The sequence below is a fragment of the Panthera uncia genome (genome assembly GCF_023721935.1).
Source record: "Panthera uncia isolate 11264 chromosome A3 unlocalized genomic scaffold, Puncia_PCG_1.0 HiC_scaffold_11, whole genome shotgun sequence".
In the NCBI taxonomy this organism is placed as follows: domain Eukaryota; kingdom Metazoa; phylum Chordata; class Mammalia; order Carnivora; family Felidae; genus Panthera; species Panthera uncia.
In genome coordinates this window covers 38,232,988-38,252,317 of record NW_026057578.1, presented here as the reverse complement: position 1 = coordinate 38,252,317, position 19,330 = coordinate 38,232,988, and the positions used below count along the sequence as shown (strand labels likewise).

The 19,330-nt window shown below is 34.1% G+C and overlaps 1 protein-coding gene across 4 annotated transcripts in view; it reads left to right on the top strand.

Moving 5' to 3' along the window:
- The window catches only part of TASP1 (taspase 1), a 309,206-nt gene that overhangs the window by 68,069 nt on the left and 221,807 nt on the right, over positions 1-19,330 (top strand). For all 4 annotated transcript variants that reach the window (XM_049651145.1, XM_049651148.1, XM_049651146.1 and 1 more), the window contains one exon: positions 17,495-17,601. In XM_049651145.1, coding sequence (XP_049507102.1) covers positions 17,495-17,601 — 107 coding nt within the window. The remainder of the gene's footprint in view (positions 1-17,494; positions 17,602-19,330) is intronic.

Below are 19,330 nucleotides of genomic sequence, written 5' to 3'. Positions count from 1 at the left end.
CTTATCTAACTCAACACCCAAAAAACAAACAATCCAGTGAAGAAATGGCAAAAGACATGAATAGACTTCTCCAAAGAAGACATGCAGATGGCCAACTGACACATGAAACGATGCTCAACATGGCTCATCATTAGGGAAATACAAATCAAAACTACAATGAGATACCACCTCACACCTGTGAGAATGGCTAACAGTAACAACTCAGGCAGCAAGAGATGTTGGAGAGGATGTGGAGAAAGAGGATCTCTTTTGCACTGCTGGTGGGAATCCAAACTGGTGCAGCCATTCTGGAAAACAGTATGGAAGTTCCTCAAAAAGTTAAAAATAGAACTACCCTACGACCCAGCAATTGCACTACTAGGCATTTATCCAAGGGGATCAGGTGTGATGTTTCGAAGGGGAACACTCACCCCAATGTTTATAGCAGCACTATCGACAATAGCCAAAGTATGGAAAGAGCCCAAATGTCTATCGATGGATGAACAGATAAAGAAGATGTGGTATGTATATTTATAATGGAATATTACTTGGCAATCAAAAAGAATGAAGTCTTGTCATTGGCAACTATGTAGATGGAACTAGAGGGTATTATGCTAAGCGAAATTAGTCAGAGAAATACAAAGATCATATGACTTCACTCATATGAGGACTTTAAGACACAGAACAGATGAAAATAAGGGAAGGGAAGCAAAAATAATATAAAAACAGGGACGGGGACAATACATAAGAGGCTCTTAAATATGGAGAACAAACAGAGGTTTACTGGAGGGGTTGTGGGAGGGAGGGTGGGCTAAATGGGTAAGGGGCATTAAGGAATCTACTCCTGAAATCATTGTTGCACTATATGCTAACTAGCTTGGATATAAATTAAAAAATAAAAATAAAAAGCAAAAAAAAAAAAAAAAACAAAACAGAAAACAAAAAACACTCAACAGTTTGTGAAAAAAAAAGAATATAAAAAAATTTGAAAAAGTCTTAATGCCCAACAGAAAGAAATGTAAGCAAATTATCATATGATGATATGTAGTAACTCGAAATTGTTATCAAGAATAATGTCTGATAATGATTAAGTCTAATGACTGAAAAATGAAAAATGAGTTATAAATATTTACATGTGAAATGTAAAAATGTTAAATTTTTATTTTTTATCATGCTAATCTATGACTATAATTTAAAGAATCAAATGAGAAAATGAGGAATCATTAACTGCGAGGAGTTAAACCAAAAAAGTAATGATTATATATCATAAGAGGTATTTGGTAAGGATCAGCTCTTAATAACATTATATTCAAAATGAATAATCATGTAGCTGAATGTTATAGGGAGGCTGGTGGGCAGAGAAATATGTACATGGTAGGCAAACAGGGAGTGTTAGAGGTCTAATTCTCATAGCCCCCACCACTAATTCTACCTTAAAATCTTCCCAGTAGCATTTATTTAGTTTTTATGTCAGGCAAACAAATCTGGTCAGTTGATAGTTCCATTTTGTTTTTTCTTGGAGACATGCCAGCTGGCACCTTCAAGTTTAGAATGGATTCACAGAAAGCCTGCTGAGGGATTGTCATCCCTGGTCTTTACCTCACTATCATTTTGGATTCCCATTTTGTCTCTCCAACATCAAATTCTCTGATTCCTGAGTCTCATATGTTTGTTTCTTTTTCATTGTATTCCATTACTTGATATATGTAAGACTAGAAATTGTTTTCCCTGGGTTTTGAAGAAATTGTTCTCTCATGTTTTAGTTTCCAGTCTTTCTGTTATGCATTTTGATTCCCAGTTCTTTGTGGTATATTTTTCATCTTTGGAAGGAAGGCTTAATTCCTATGTTCTTATTATTATAATGAAACATCTTGGAATGGGTCTTTTTTAATTCAGTATGTATGGTACTCATCCTGAGTACTTTCAATCTGGAAATTCATGTGCTTTATTTTGGGGAGAAATTAAAAAATTGTGTATTAATATCTTCCCTTATCTTTCCTCTTTTTTATTTTTCTAATTTCTATGAATTGGATGTTGGATCTCATGCTCCAATCCCTTGTATCTTTTTCAAAAGTGATTTATTCTTCTTTTTGAAATCATTTTGTCCTACTGTCTCAGAAATGTCTTCAGTTTTGTCTCCTAAACTTCTGATGAATTTATAATTTTGGATTTTATTGTCTTAATTACTAGAGATTCCTCTGTGATTAATCCTTTTTTTTTTTTTTTTTTTTTTTTTTAATTTTAAGTAAGCTGTATGCCTAGCGTGAGGTTTGAACTCACAACTCCGAGATCAAGAGTTGCATGCTCTATTGACTAAGCCAGCCAGGCACCACACTGACTAATACTTTTAAAATGTAGTGCACTGTTCTTATTTCATAAGCTCAATATTTTTGCTCATCTCTTAGGATATTATGGTTTAAAATTTGCTATCTGCTGTTTCTGCTTCTTTCTTTTTGTTTGTTTCATGCATGTTAGCAAATTTTTCTATCTAGTGACCCCTTGCTGTTTTCACATTTATGAATATGGTACTTAAAAGCCATTTGGAAGCTTTGTGTTTGATGACAGGTCTGGTTGACCTCAAGAAGGGTGGTGTGATCAGGCTCTTTTGTTGGGGGGAATTCCCAGGTATTCCCCCCAACAAAACCAGTTGTATCTGTTTTCTTTTGGATTAGTGAGAGAGAAATTTTCCCAGGTCTGCCAGGGCTATAGCCAGTATTGTGGTGCAGAACAAGGGCAGGGGCTGGAGGTCTCACCTTTCCTGTTTCAGACTTATGTAGAACCCTGATGTAGAACTTTTGTGTAGAGCCCCTGATGATACCTGTTCCCACTTGTGCTGGATGTACACTAATTCGAGGTCCATATGGTTTAGTCAACCTCATATTTTCTGTGGGCATGAAAGGGGGATTTAGGCATCTCCATGTTTCTTACTGACACTTTCCACCAGTTGTCCTATTTTTAGTCCCAACCTGGCTTTCAGAAATATCAGGTGCCTGGGGCGCCTGGGTGGCTCAGTCGGTTAAGCGTCTGACTTCAGCTCAGGTCACGATCTCACGGTTCACGAGTTTGAGCCCCACGTCGGACTCTGTGCTGACAGCTCAGAGCCTGGAGCCTGCTTTGGATTCTGTGTGTCCCTCTCTTTCTGTCCCTCCCCTGCTCATGCTCTGTCTCTGTCTCTCTTTCTCTCTCTCAAAAAAATAAACATTTTAAAAAAATTAAAAAAAAAATACCAGGTGCCTTTTATTCTGAGGTCTTGTAGTGTTTCTTTGGAAGGAATTTGTTTACTTTGGAAGAGATTAGTTTGCGTTGTGATGTCTTGGCTACCAGGCATCTGGATTCATCTTCCTCTACTCAATCAGTAACTGTCCATTTGCTTTCTGTTTTCTGAAATTGTGTTGCTACTGCCCTTTTTGTCATCATCCCTTATGTATGTCAGTCTTTTTTCTCCCTTCAGTTTCTTTTTGGTAAGATTTTAGTAGGGTGTGAAGTGAACTCATTTATATATTCACTTTGCCAGTTTTACTTCAGAGCATTTATATAAAAAGGTGTTATAAAATCACAATTACTAGATATTTTGCAGGAGGACAAAAATATTTTTGACTAATATATTAGTATCCTCAAAATAAGAAATATATATTTGTTTTATGCCATAAACTTCTTATATAACCAACCAGCAAGAAATATTCTCTGAATAAATAAAGTGTTTGAAAGTTGTGTGATTATATTCACACACACACATATAATATGTATATTATATATAATATATTACAAAAAATCATATTGACCTATGGTCAATTTAGAGGGAGAAATTATAATTATTATTTAGATTAAACATTTTTTTAAATGCTATTCTATATTGGGCACTTGTCTATTCCTCAGTAAAAATTAGTTTCTATACTTGGTAATGATGTGTTTTAACCTTGACTACCTTTTGTGTTGGTGGGGGGCATAACTGGTGGGTTTTTATCCCCTTTCAGTGTTCCAAAGTTTTCGGAATGTCTTTCTCAGTTTATTCTAAAATAATATTTTACATAGTGTCTCACATACTTAATATTTCATTCCTCTATGTAGATGTAAATTTCTATCTGGTATTATTCCCTTCATCTGGCACAAGCATTTCTGGTAATGCGACAGGTGTCGTGGTGAAAAATGCTGTCAGCTTTCATTATCTGAAAAATCTTTATTTTGCCTTTACTTTAAAAATATTAATTTCTTGTGGGATACAGACTTCTAGGTTGTCAGGTTTTTTCCTTTTAGCACTTTTTTTCCCCTTTTTTTTTATTATGGTTAAAAAATGTGACATAAAATTTACTATTTTGACAGTATTTAAGTGTGTAATTTAGTGTGTATTCAGTGGTATGTAACCAGTACGTATTTCCATAACTTTTTTATCATTCCAAGCAGAAACTCCGTATCTGTTAAACAGAAAATAACCGTTTCCCGTAACCTCCATTCTGCAAAGTCATTCTCTATGATTGCCTGTTCTGGGTACCTTCTATAAGTGTGAATCATACAGTATTTGTCCTTTTGTGTCTGGCTTATTTTACTTAGCATAATGTGTTTAAGGTTATTCCATGTTTGTAGCATGAATGAGAATATTGTTCTTTTTCTCTCCTTTTCAGATTTTTTTTTAAAGGTTTTTTATTTTTGGTTTTAAAAAGTTTAACCATGGTATGCCTAGGTGTGGTTTCTTTGTGCCTAGTTTTTACTGTGCCTGCTGAATCTGTGGTTAATGTTTTCAATCAAATTAGGGAACCTTTTGGACAATATTTGTTTAGATTTTTTTTCTGGTTCATAGTCTTCTTCATTTGTTTCTGGGACTTCATTTCTACTTATATGAAAACACTTGATACTGTCACATGTTATTGAAGCTCTCATTTTAGCTGTTTTTTTTTTTTTTTTTCCCCTCTGTGCTTTCTGTACTAGTCAGGATTCTCTACTGAAACAGAACCAATAGATCGATTGATCTATCAGATTTATTATTGGCTTTTATATTTAACGCAATTATAGAGGCTGACAAGTCCCAAGATCTTCAGGGTCAGTCAGCAAGCTGGAGACTCAGGAGAACCAGTGGTGTAGTTCCAATCCATGTCCAAAGGCCTAAGAACCAGGAGAGCTAGCTGTGTGCTTCCAGTCTGAAGCCTGGCAAGCTCGAGACTGAGGAAGAGCCAATGTTTTAGTTCAAGTGTAAAGGCAGGAAAAAGTGTTGCAGTTTGAAGGCAGTCAGGAGAAAAGGATTCTCTTTTATTTAGGGGAGAGTTTGCCTTTTAGTTCTATGAAGGCTTTTGACCGATTGGAATAATTCCCCCTATATTAGGGAGGGCAATCTGCTTTACTCAGTCTACCAGTTTAAATGTTAATCTCATCCTCATCAAACACACCCTCGCAGATATGCCGAGAATAATGTTTGACCAAATATCTGGGCACCCTGTGGCCCAGGCAAGTAGACACATAAAATTAACCAATATGCTTTCATTTGTATGATTCTGTTGAATTGTCTTCAGGTTCACCAGTCTTTTTTTCTGCAGTGTCCAATTTGATGTGAACCTAATGTAGTTATTTCTTTACAGTGTAAAATATTATGTTTTCATAATATTTAGAACTTTCAGTTCTAAATTCTAAATTTCAGAATATTTAGAACTTTCAGTTCTAAAGTTTACATTTTTATAAAATTTCTATATTTCTCCTGAAATTCCCTTTGTCTTCACTTATTATACCCATTGTTAACATATTGATTGTTATTTTATTTATTTTTAAAAATGTTTATATCCGGGCACCTGGGTGGCTCAGTCGGTTAAGCATCCGACTTCAGCTCAGGTCATGATCTCACAGTCCATGAGTTCGAGTCCTGTATTGGGCTTTGTGCTGACAGCTCGGAGCCTGGAGCCTGCTTCAGATTCTGTGTCTCCCTCTCTTTGACCCTCCCCCATTCATGCTCTGTCTCTCTCTGTCTCAAAAATAAATAAACATAAAAAAAATTTTTTTTAAATGTTTATTTCTTGAGAGAGTGAGAAAGAGAGTGCACATGCGTGAATGCATGGGAGCACGAGTGGAGGACGGGCAGAGAGCAACAGGGAGAGAGAATCCCAACCAGGCTCCACACTGTTAGAGCAGAGCCGGACAGAGCAGAGCAACCCACGAATCGTGAGATGATGACCTGAGCCGAAATCAGGAGTCAGATGCCTAAGTGACTGAGTCACCCAGGTGCTCCTGTTTATTGCTATTTTAAAATCGTTTATTGCTAATTCTGAAATCTAGGTCACTGGTAGGTCAATTTCTATTGACAGGGTTTTTTTCCTCTTGACTCTATCACTTTTTTTTGTTTAGTTGTATGTCTCATAATTTGTTTTTTTTTGTTACATCTTGGGCATTGTAATGATATGTTGTAGAGACTATGGGCATATTATCTTCCTTTGAATGATGTTGGGTTTTGTTTTAGCATGTAGTAAAATTGTAGATCACCTTGATTTTGTTACAGCCTAGTTTTAGACTTTGTGAAAGTGAGTCCATTTCAGTTTTGTTCTTAATTCTAGAGTTAATCCTTAGTACTAGTTTGTGGTCTTTTTTCCTAAGATATGGCCTTTCTAGGGTTTCACTTGAAAGTCTCAAGCTTTAAACTTTGTCTCTCCTACAGCAAGTGTTTGTCAAAATCTGTCAGCTTTTCAGCTGTTGTTTTCCTCACTAACCTCTATGGAATCTTGTATCTTATATAAACAGTTAAGGGCTCATTCAAGAATTTGAAGGGATGTTTACATAAATTTGGGGGCTTCCCTTTTTCTGTGTGTGTGGCTTTCTCCTTTCCAGGATTCCTCCCTCAATTTCCAGCTGCTTCAATAGTCCCAAACACTTTCAACTCCACCTGGCAAGACTATAGTTTTCTATTTGAGATCTATTTGCTGTGCCTCTATAGTTTTGACTGTAGTGCCTCATAGAGAAAGCTGTATGAATGTTGATGTCATCCAGTGTGTTTCTTTTCTTTCAGTGGTTGAATCTTCTCCTATTTCTACCGGCTTTTGGTCACTAGTCTTCAAATAGCTTTTTGTTTTTAATTAAAAAAATTCTGACCAGAGTTTCTAATTGTTATTGTTTTGTGGGTTAGTCTCATATAAGCAACTCCATTACCGGGAGCCAGAACCTATGCTTTGTAAATGTGTACTATTAGCAGATACAATAATATAAATAACAAATATAAGTTAACAAATATAACATTTCACATTATAAAAGGGAGTTGATTAAACATTATATTTGTTACTTTTTAATTGTACCTTTTTTGTTACCTTTTTTTAAAAAAAGATGTTACTTTTTTTTTTTTTTTTTTAAATTAGAGCATTCTACATAAACCTTCCCCTTTCCCAGTCCCAGCCTCTCCTGTCCACTCCGACAGCCACACTTACTTGTTGATTTGCTTCTTTCTGTGTCAACAGAAATGCTGGAATATATAGTATTATTCTTTTTGTTTTAGATAAATGGTATCATACTCTATAGTATTTTTAGTAAGTTTTTAGAGGAGTGATATCATAATATGATATTTCTTATGTTTTTCATCAGTCAGCAAAATATATTCTGAAATCTATCCATGTTGATATATATAGAAATCAATTAATTTTTAAACTGCTGGATAGCATTTACTATACATTTTTTTTTAGCTGTTTCCTTATTGATGAGCATTCATGTTGTTCCTAGGTTTTGCCATTAATGTTGATGATTTCACAAATATTCTTGTACAAATGTGTTTTATTTATCTAGTTGGAAGTAGATTTGCTCACTCAGAATATACATTTACCATTATCCTGGCTATTGCCAGATTCCTCTCCTAAGAGCTTTTATTTTTTGTCTATTTTTGAGAAATCTGTATTTGTAAAGTTGCTGCCATTATTGACCATAAAGTAGCTCAGAGCATAGGCTTTAGAGGCATACAACTTTGTGTGACCACGGACAACTTACCTCCAAGGAACTTTTCTCATGGAGAGGTTGTGTTTACTTGAGATAATGTATAAAGAATTCTTATTCCAATCTCTGGCACATAGAATCACTCAAATGTTAACTATTAATATCACTTTTACTATCATTAATGTGTTGGACATGAAAATAATTCTGGTGATATAATTTCATCAGAATTTAATCAGTCTAGCTCTTCAACACTGACTTGTGGTTTTAGTGATTGATCCAACTGGAGTTAGGTGTAACCATTAGAGCAGTGGTTTTCAACTTTGGCTGCACATTAGGATCCCTGGAGAGCTTTGAAAAACTTTGAAGCCCTGGCTGCACCCAAAACCAGCAACTCTGTAGCTGGCACCCGTGCATCTGACGTTTTTAAAGTTTTGCAGGTAATTTCAATATATATTCAATTTTAACATGTCTGAGATAAAGCTTCTGTGTGTTTTATTTAGTTATTATAAAAAAATTTTTTTAATGTTTATTTTTGAGAGAGAGAGAGACAGCGTGCGAGCAGGGGAGGGGAAGAGAGAGAGACACACAGAATCTGAAGCAGGCTCCAGGCTCTGAGCTGTCAGCACAGAGCCTGATGCGGGGGTCGAACTCACAAACCGTGAGATCGTGACCTGAGCTGAAGTTGGATGCTTAACCCACTGAGCCCCCCAGGTGCCCCAAGCTTCTACATGTTTTTGAGTTCTTCCAGAAGACTCATTAAAGTTGAAATTGAAAGTAGTTTTGTTGTCCCTTAGTAAAGACCAATCTTAAATAGCTTGTGCTACAAAGTTGCCACCATCTATTCCTTAATTTTTAGCTGTTTTATGCTTTGATTGGACCTGAGGTACATGTTTATATTAAGTAAGGAGTTGGTTGGGGACATTATTATATCCTGTCAATTTATGGGCATGATTCTGCTACAAGGAATCCTATTTTTTTTCTATTGGCTGGGTTGTGATTTTAGAGTTCTTCTGCCTTTGAGTAGGATACTTTGAAAGACAACATGATTGATAAAACATTTTATGTACTAATTTTAGAATTTTATTATAACAGGTGTGTGATATATTAGTACTTCACTCTTTAATATGACCAGTTATGCTATTTTAAATTTTTTATTTTTAGGTAATTATAAATTCACATGCAGTTGTAAGAATTAATATAGAGAGATCCCCGTGTACCCTTTGCTCAGTTTCTCTAATGGTAATAATCTTGCAAAACACAGTGCAGAATCACATTTGGGATATTGATGTTGGTGTAGTCAAGATACAGAACACTTCCATCTTCACAACAGTTTCTCAGGTTTCCTTTTTTATAGTCATACCTCCTCACCTCCATGCCCTCCTTAGCCCCTGGAGCCACTAACCTATTTTCCATTAGTATAATTTTGCTATTTCAAGAATGTGATATAAGTGACACCATACAATATGTAACCTTTTGGGAACTGGCTTTTTAATAATTCAGAATAATTCTTTGGAGATTCATCCAGATGGTTGTATTTATTAATAGCCTATTTCATTTTATTGCTAAGTAGTATATGATATAGGTATACCACTGTTTGTTTAATCATTTACCCATTGAAAGACATCTGGATTGTGTCCAGTTTGGGACTGTTATAAATAATGCTGCTATAAACATTTGTGTACATTTTTTTCTATAATTCTTTTTGAATATTTTGGCAAAATACACATAACATTAAATTTATCATCTTAAATATTTTTTAATGGTACAGTTAAATGGCTTTTAGTATATTCACATTTTTGTGCAGCCATCACTCCCATCCTTCTATAGAACCCTTTTTATCTTGCCAAACTGAAAACTCTGTACTCCTTAAACAGTAATTCCCTGTTACCCTCCACTTAGCCTCTAGCAACCATTCTCATTTCTATCTTTATGAATTTGACTACCGTGGGTACTTCATATTAGTGGAACCACACGTTATTTGTCCTTTTATGACTGGCTTATTTTGTTTAACACGATGTTCTCAAGGTTTATCCATGTTGTAGCATCTGTCAGTTTCTTTTTAAGGCTGAATTGGAATATGAATATGGAATTCCATATATATGTATATATACACATGATGTGTACACACACACACACACCACAGTTTGTTTATCCATTTACCTGTTGATGGATACTCGGGTTGCTGTTTGGCCAGTGTTTATTTTGCTGCTATGAACATGGGTGTACAAATCTCTGTTAGAATCCCTGCTTTCAAAAGTTTTGAGTACTAAGAAGTGCAATTGCTGGATTTTATGGTAATCCTATTTTCAATTTTTGGGAGGATCACTGTACCCTTTTCCATAGTGGCTATGCCATTTTAAATTTCCACTAATAGTGCACAAGGGTTCCAGTTTCTCCACATCCTCACCAACATTTGCTATTTATTTATTTTCTTTAAATAATAACTATTCTAATGGGTGTGAGGTGGTATCTCATTGTGGTTTTGCTTCATATTCCCTAATGCTTATGATATTCAGCATTTTTAATGTGCTTATGGGCCATTTCTATATCTCTTTGAATGTCTCCCAAAAGGGGAAAAAGAGGTAAGTTGAAGGTGGAGAAAAAGCACAAGTCTTTTAAATTCCTTGAAAGTCAGTTCAGCTGGAGGGGGAGGGCATTGCAACAATAGCTGCCTACTTCTGTTTCTGCACCTTGTGACCAGTACCAGCAAGAAGAAATCAGAAGCACAAATTCCAGTATTTGGAGGACAGGGTCTTTATTGCCCAACCTGGCTCTCACAAGCTCTGTGCAATCTGTTCTCAGAATATACGTGTGTGGTTGTCTGCCAAACGGATGGGGATGGAGAATGGGTCAATTTCAGTAAGAGCTGAAATTGGCCCCAACTAACCACAGTTTACTTCAAGCCTTCCTTTGAAAGTAACAGCCTTAAATAGACTCCAGAGGTCTGTAACACTTGTATTAGATTTTGGCAGGACAGTTATTGTTTAGGTAGGGAGATAGATTCCTGTCACTTCCTACTGGCCCATCCTCTTTCTGTAACACTTGTATTAGATTTTGGCAGGACAGTTATTGTTTAGGTAGGGAGATAGATTCCTGTCACTTCCTACTGGGCCATCTTCTTTCTAACTCCATTTTATTAATTTTGTATTATAATCATTATGATTTAAGGATATTAATCCTGTCTCAATAGCTATTCGCATATACTAAAAAGTTTAAATATGTTATTTATCATTACTGTTGCATATGATATCTTTTGCCATATAGACATTTTAAATTTTATATGATTGTATCAGCCAACCATTGTTTTAACAGATTCTGGCTTTGATAACATTTTATGGGAAATCTTCTACTTTAAAACAAAACTATTAAACTAAAAAATAGCAAGTATCTCAAAAAACTCTGTTATTTATGCCTATATTGTTGGATAATGGTTTAACTTTTTTGGGCATTTAAAAAATATGCGTTTAAATTATTAATATAAGATTTGATTTTTATGTGTAGTGTGAGGTAGGAATCTAATTTTTCCCCCCAAATAGGTAACATATTGTGCCAAGACAGCTTATTGAGTAACATTCATTTCCTACTGGCATGAAATATCATTGTTTTTTCTCAAATAGAATATACATCAATTTGTTTTTGGATTTGACGGGTAGTTCCGTTAACTTTTTTTTTTTTTTTTTTTAGTTCATTTCTGTGTTATTACTACAGTATTGTTTTCAGGCTTCATGATTAGTTTATTATTGGATATTTTGCAATTTGGGTTCATTTTGAAAATAACATTTCTCCACTTTGCTTTTTTAACCTATTTATTACAAACTATTGTATACCTTCTGTAGGTAGACTATTATGTTGGAGTTACAACAAACTTACAAGTTTTCTTCTACGTATATTCTGTGTCAGTTGGCTTTCTCTAATATATGCACTGTAGTAGAATTGTTGGATCATAGTGTCTGCCTATCTTCATCTTACCAGATGATGCCAAAATATATTTCAGAATGGTCGTTGCCAATGGATATAATTGTTTTCATATATGTATATTTATGTATATGTTCATATGTGTATATATGTATATACACATACATTTATATAGCTGCCTTGCTAAACTCTTCTATTAATCCTTATGATTTATCTGTAGATTCTTGTTGATTCCTAAATTCATAATCATGTCATTTGTGAATAATGATAGTTGTGTTTCTTTCTTTTGAATCTTTATACTTTTTTCCCTTCCCTTTCATAGTGACAAAGGATCATTAGTATAGTTTAACTGAAGTGATGATATTGGACGTACTTAAGTATAATGCGTTTGATTGAAAATTTAGTGATATGTCATATTTAGGGAGTTTTATTTTGAAAGATTTAAAAAATTGTAAATGAATTTAATATTGTATTTTTGTTTATTAAGAGGACATTAATTTGTTAGTGTAATGAATTATGTTGAATTTTTAAATGTTCAAACAACTTCATATTTTTTATATTTGTCACATACTATATTATGAAAAAAACTTAATTTTTTTTTTCTTTTACTATAGTTGCCATATATTTACTTGCATGTATTAGTAGCCCCATGAAAGACTTTGGTTAGTTGACTTAAAAAAAAATTTTTTTTTATGTTCATTTATTTTTGAGGGAGGGAGAGAGAGAGAGTGTGTGAGTGGGGGAGAAGCAGAGAGGGAAACACAGAATGCGAAGCAGTCTCCAGGCTCTGAGCTGTCAGCACAGAGCCTGGTGGGGGGGGGGGGGGGTTGAACTCATAAACTGTGAGATCATGACTTGAGCCAAGGTTGGAAGGTTAACCGACTGAGCCACTCAGGAGCCCCAGAGTTGACTTTTTTTTTTTTTTTTTTTTTTTAAAGAAATGGCACTCTGTATCTAGTAATGTTTACTGCCTTGAAGTCTACTTGTTTGATATTAAAATAACTGTAGGGACGCCTGGATGTCTCAGGCAGTTAAGTGTTCAATTCTTGATTTCAGCTCATGTCATATTCTCAGAGTTAGTGAGATCAAGCTCCACGCTGGGCTCTGTGCTGACAGTGAGGAGTCAGGTTGGGATTCTCACTCTCCCTTTCTCTCTACCCTTCCCCTGCTTATGTGCACATGCTCTCTCAAACTAAATGAGTAAACATTAAAAAAAATAACTATAATAGCTTCCTTTGGTTAGTATTTGCATGTATATCTTTTTCTATCTTTTTAATCTGTCTGTGTATTCTTATGTTTAAAAGCAACACATATATATTAAAAAAAATTTTTGTGTGTGATCTTTGTATTTTAATTGGTGCATTTAGTCCATTTACATTCAATTTAATTACTCATATATTAGATTTGAATCTAATCTCTTACTCTTTGCTTCTTATTTGTCCCACATGGTCTGTGTCTCCTTCTATATCTCATTTCTTGCCTTCTTTAGTATTATTTTCCATCATTACATTTTCTTTTTCATTAATATGTTTCTGTTGCCTTCTTTTACCATTCTCTTTGAATTAACTTAGAGATTTCAACATACATACTTAGGAAAGTTTATTAGATAATAGTACTTTTTACCACTTCTCAGCCAATGCAAGAACCCTAGAATACTCGAATGAACTACATGTAATGTCTTCCCAACTTTTGTGTTTTTATTTTTAACTCGGTATGCATTTAAAACAGTGGGAGACATTATTGTTTTATAACAGTGAGTTTTCATTTAGATTTGCCTATTTACTTTTTCCTTTGCACTTAATCCCCTCTGCTTTTTTTTTTGTCTTTCATCTTTCACTTTGTATCATTTTCTCAGTTTCTGAAGAACACCCTTTAGTATTTTGATTACCATAGGTCTTGATGGTGATGAATTTGCTCATTCTTGTTTATCTGAAACTATTTTTATTTCACTTTCATTTTTGAAGGATATTTTCACTGAATATAGTGTTCTGAATCAGCAGATATTTCTTTTTAGCTCATTGCAGGTAATTAGTCCACTGTCTCAGGCTTCCATTTTGCTGTTGAAAAGGCTGCTGTCATTTTAACTTCTGCTTATTTGAAAGTAATCTGTTTTCCCTCTTGCTGTTTTTAGATTTTTCTCTGTCATTGTTCTTACTCTCTTTTACTTAATGTATCTTATTATGAACTTTTATGATTTTAATTTAATTTATGGATATTCTTTGGAATTATTAAATCTGTAGATTAGTGGCTTTTATAATTTTGGAAAAGTTCTTTTCCAGTTTTCTAAAACATTACCTTTATTCCATTCTTTTACCTTCATCTTATTAAATTCTGATTAAACACATATTAGACCATCTCACCTTATCTTTCCTGTTTCTTAATGTTTCTTTGGTTTTCTCTATTATTTTATTTCTTTTTATTTTATTTTATTTCTTTTAGCTGTATTCTGGCTTTCTTCTGATCAGTCTTCCAATTCATCAGCTCCTTTTTCTATATCCTATCAGCTACCAAACATATACATTGAGATTTTAGTTTTGAGTATTTATTTTTTCATTTCTAGAAGTTCTAGGTTTTTTTTTTTTTTTGCTTGTTTTTTTAAAAATCTGTGCTATCTTTAGTTTACAGTATGAACTATAGCTACTTTCATGTTTTTTGTTTGTTTTTAAATTATTTTAAGTGTGCTTGTTTTATATTTCTGCCTGATAATCTGAAATCCTAATTGGGATTTTTTACTCTGCTTGTTGTCATTTATAGTGCCCCATCTTTTTTTTTTTTTTTTTTTTTTTTTTTTTTGTGCCTGATTATCTTTATGTGCTTATCATTGCCCTTAAATAATTATTTGTGTAATTTCACCATGGCCTAGGATGAAGGTGTTTTTCTCTTGTATTATATTTTGCATTTATTTTTGCCAATTGTGTGTTTACTGTTTATGGGGAAAATACTCCTCTGTCTGTCCTTTACTCTCATCCTACTTTCATACTCAGAACTCTCTACATCACTTTTGATACCAGATGTATGGGTTTCTACACCAAGCATTTCTTCAACACCGTCTGGGTGTCCTACAATTCAGTTCAATTCTGACTCTAACTGGAGTTAGTGTAGACCACACAGGTTAGGGCTGTCTTACTAGTTTACCCCCACCTCTTGCCTCATTAGATGCCAATTGAAAGTGTAGGTTGTCACTTGTACTGACCAACTGGCTATAAATCATAGGTTCCCATGAGGCCATCCTTAGGTCCAATTAATTTGTACCATCCTCCCAACATGTAGATATGTTTAGCCAGCTGGCAACTCTCCAAACCTTGTACTTTTGGGATATTTATGGAGGTTTCATCTTCTAGGTATGCTCAGTCATTAACTCAATTGCCAGTCCCTCTCTCCTTCCCAGAGGATGGAGATGGGGCTGAAAGTTTCAAGCTTTTAATCATGGTTTAGGCTTTCTGGTGTCTAGTCTTCAGCCTGACGCTAGCTAGGTACCCACCAAGAATTGCCTCATTAGAACAAAAGGCATTCATATCACCCAGGGATTCCAAGGGATTTAGGAGTTCTGTGTCAGAAACTAGGGTCAAAGACCAAATATTAGAACAAAAGATGGTCCTAGTGCTCTTATAATTTAGGAAATTACAAGAGTTTTAAGAGATCTGTGCCAGGAACTAAGGTCAGAGACCAATATATTTTTTTTCTATTATTTCACATACCATTCATCAGAATTTACTTAAACTTAGTTCAAAGCTTAACATTCCCTGACCTACCCAGACTTCATGTTTGCAAATCTGTTGAAGGGCTCCAGTCAACCCCAAACTTATTAGGGGTAGTTTTTTTTTTTTTTTCTTTCTAATTCCTCTTATCACTGTCCTTGTCCTCCTCCTCATTTTTTTTTTCACCCTTAATCTAAGACAGTCTTGTCTGAATGGACTTCATGTTGGGATAGAAGGTAGGGACAGACTTGTATAGTTCTGAATCAGCTCTACTATGAGACCATTAGCCCTTTTAATACCTAGCTTATTGTGGGAAGTGTCTCTTATGAAACTTGGCTCTGGGCTTGATTTATATCTTTTCTTGATGCCTTTTAACCAAACTCATGTGTGCTTGTGTTGGCAAATGCTCACAGTGCCATAATAATAGCATTAGTCTCAGTTTACCCCCAGAATTTAGCTTGGTACTTTTTATAAGTTTTTTTTAATGTTTTTAAGGTGCTGTGTTTTCATATTTTATCTGACATTTTTAGTAAATTCAGTAGAGAATTACTCTGAATAATTTAGTCTGCCATTATCAGAAAACTTTGATAATCTCTTTAGCATTATATTCTAGTTCATAATTTCTGTCTGTTTTGAAAGATTTTATTTTTAAGCAATCTCTACACCCAACATGGGGCTCGAATTTACAACCTTGAGATCAAGAGTTGCGTTCTCTACCAAGTGAGCCAGCCAGGCGCCCCTCATAATTTCTCTTTTATCAGCTGAATCTAATTGGCTGTTGAAATCTATATGTTAAGTTAAAACTTTTTTTTTTTTAATTTTTTTATTTTTAGAAGTTCCATTTTGTTCTTCTTTAAGTCTGCCTGGTCAGTGTATCATTTTTTGGTCCCCTAATTATATTTTCAATATCTTTTTTTAAATTTCTGTGAGCATAAACATGTTTTTATTCTGTATCTGATTATTCCATTATCTGAGGCTTTGTAGGTCAAATTATGTTTTCTTATATTTGGCTGACTTTTTAAAAAAGTAATGTTTTTTTATTTTAGAGAGAGAGAGAGAGAGAGAGAGAGAGAGAGAGAGAGAGAGAGAATATCTCAAGTAGACTCCAAGCTGAATGTGGAGCCCAATGAGGGGCTCCATCCTACCTCCCTGGATCATGACCTGAGCTGAAATCAAGAGCTGGGTGCTCAAGTGACTGAGCCACCCAGGTGCCCCTTATTTGGCTGACTTCTATTCTTTATTTTTGGTGGTTCATTTCTCATATACTTTGTAAAAAAAAATTTTTTTTTTTTAAACTATGGGCTCATGTTAATTGGAACCTGTGAATTCTCTAAGGTCTGGTAAGTTAAGGTATGCTTTTCCAGGGAGTATTTCATTTGTGTTTAATGGGTTTTTGAAGCACTGAAACACCAAGATGTGCATGTGTGTGTGTGTGTGTGTGTGTGTGTGTGTTCAGACCGGACAGATAATATGAATTCTCCTCTAAACTTGTCTGAATGTACTTTTTGCTCATAAATTTTCTAGTGAGACCTTTCCCCCTTTTACATTCATAGCCACAGCTGAGACTTGCAAATTTCCTGTTTCTTTGTGAACAGTGGCCTTTTCTAGTTTTCCCTTTCACTATGCATATTACTCTTTGAGATTCCTTACTTTTTTTTGTCCAAAATCCTAAGATGTTTTCTCATGCTGCATTGTCCCAAGATTTCGTCTTGTCATTTATGCAGAGACCTTCAAAACTAAAGTTGGTAGTAGCATGCGTTAGCAGATACCTCTGGGTACCATCTCCCTTTAGGACTCTTCTTGTCTATCTGTATTTTGATCTTTTTCTTAAGGTTTTAACCTCTTCTCAGGCTATTTCTTTTATTCTCCTACTACTTCAGTGTACATTGCAAAAAATCTTAAACCCTTTTATTTGCCATTCTTATGGATTTTATTCTGAGAAGACTCTTCAGGATATTTCATTACCCCATTGCTCTAATATTTCTCAAATGTTATTTTTAATGTTTCTTTTATAGGATTCAATTTAGCTGCATTTAAAAGAAACAAGAGGAAACTAGAGCTGGCAGAAAGGGTGGAAACAGATTTCATTCAACTAAAGAAAAGAAGACAATCAAGTGAAAAGGTCAGGAGATGTTTGAAATATTAATCATTAATGTATCATCATGGTATCTATAATTTGCATTTAGACATATAAGCTTTAGAATAGTACTTTCCAGTAGGAATACAATGCATGGCACATATGTACTTTTTAAGTTTTCCAGTAGCTACATTAAAAAAAGTAAAAAAAAAAAAAATAGGTGAAATTAATTTCAATAATTACTTTATTTAAATCAGTGAATCCAAAGTATCTCTTAAAAATGTAACCAATGAAAAAATTAGTGAGCTATTGAACTTTCTTTTTTCTTTTTTGTATTAAGTCTTCAAAACCAGTGTATATTTTATGCTTATAGCACATCTCAATTATGACACTAAGTTTTCATTGGAAATATTTGGTTTGTACTTATATTTCATAAAATTAACAGTTGAAAAAGTAGGTTTACATAACAGATTATTCCAAACAAACTTAAAAACTTTCCAATAATTGAATTGAATACATTTTAAAATTAAAATTAATTGATATTTAATAAAATTAAAAATTCAGTTTCCCATATGCCCCTGTCACATTTTAAGTGCTCAGTAGCTACATGTGGCCCATGACTACTGTTTCGGTTCTTGCAGCTCTAAATAGTGATTCTTAACATGGCTATTTAGAGGGTAGAGTGTGTTTTAAGGAAATATATATATTGGATTCATGTAGATTTTTTACATTCTAATTACATGTTTCTGTTTTTTATTCTTTTGCATTCTTTGTTTGCATTTCATGTGTTAATGTGCCATCATGAGTCCATGTGTTGTATTTGTTAGGTGTTTTGAGGGGTAGAAAGAAGTTGAAAACCACGACATTCTTGCTTAGCCTGTTGGGGGCCAACAATTCATGTTGGCTGTCTCATATCACATTTGTTTGATGTACTTTGACATCTCATTAATGTTCTTTATTGATTATTCCTTCTATAATTGCTCATATACTGGTTTATGCTTTAGCTGTCATAGTTTTATATTATTTACCCTGTATAAAAGCATAATAAATGATCTTTCATAGCTATATATATTTTCCCAGTATGTTGCCACAAGGAATCAAACATTTTGACCCAAATCTTTTCATATTTCTGCCAGAGATGAGTAGGAAATTAGAGGATGAATGAACAAATTAGTAAATAGATCTTGGTGAAAAGGGATAGTAGTGTGTTTCCGTTTCTTGGGTTATCTGAGGGAGCAAATTTAAGACTTTAAAACCTTTGACCTTTTAAAATACTGTGATAAAATTTGCATGCAGTGAGCAATTTAATCACTTTTATAAATGAGCATACCCATGTAACCCATATATATGCCTGTTAAGGTGTAGAACATATCTAGTTCTTTTGTACTTCCTTTTGGCCAGTCTCCACCTTGTACAGGCAACCACTGCTATGATTTTTCTCATCAAAGATGTTTTGTATTGTTCTTAAACTATGTATAATTGGAATAATACAAAAGGTACTCTTTTCTGTTTGGTTGCTTTCACAAAGTGTTTTTGAGATACTTCTCACTGGCTCATTTTTTTAATTTACTAATTAATATTCTCTAGTATGAATGTACTGTAATTTGTGTCTCCATTCTTCTCTTGTTGGACATTTGGTTTCCAGATTTTAGCTATTCTGAATAAAGCTGCTCTAAACATTCATATATATATATATATATATATATATATTTTTTTGACATAAATGTAGGATTTTGATGCAGAGAAGTATCAGTTGAGAATATATTTAGCTGGT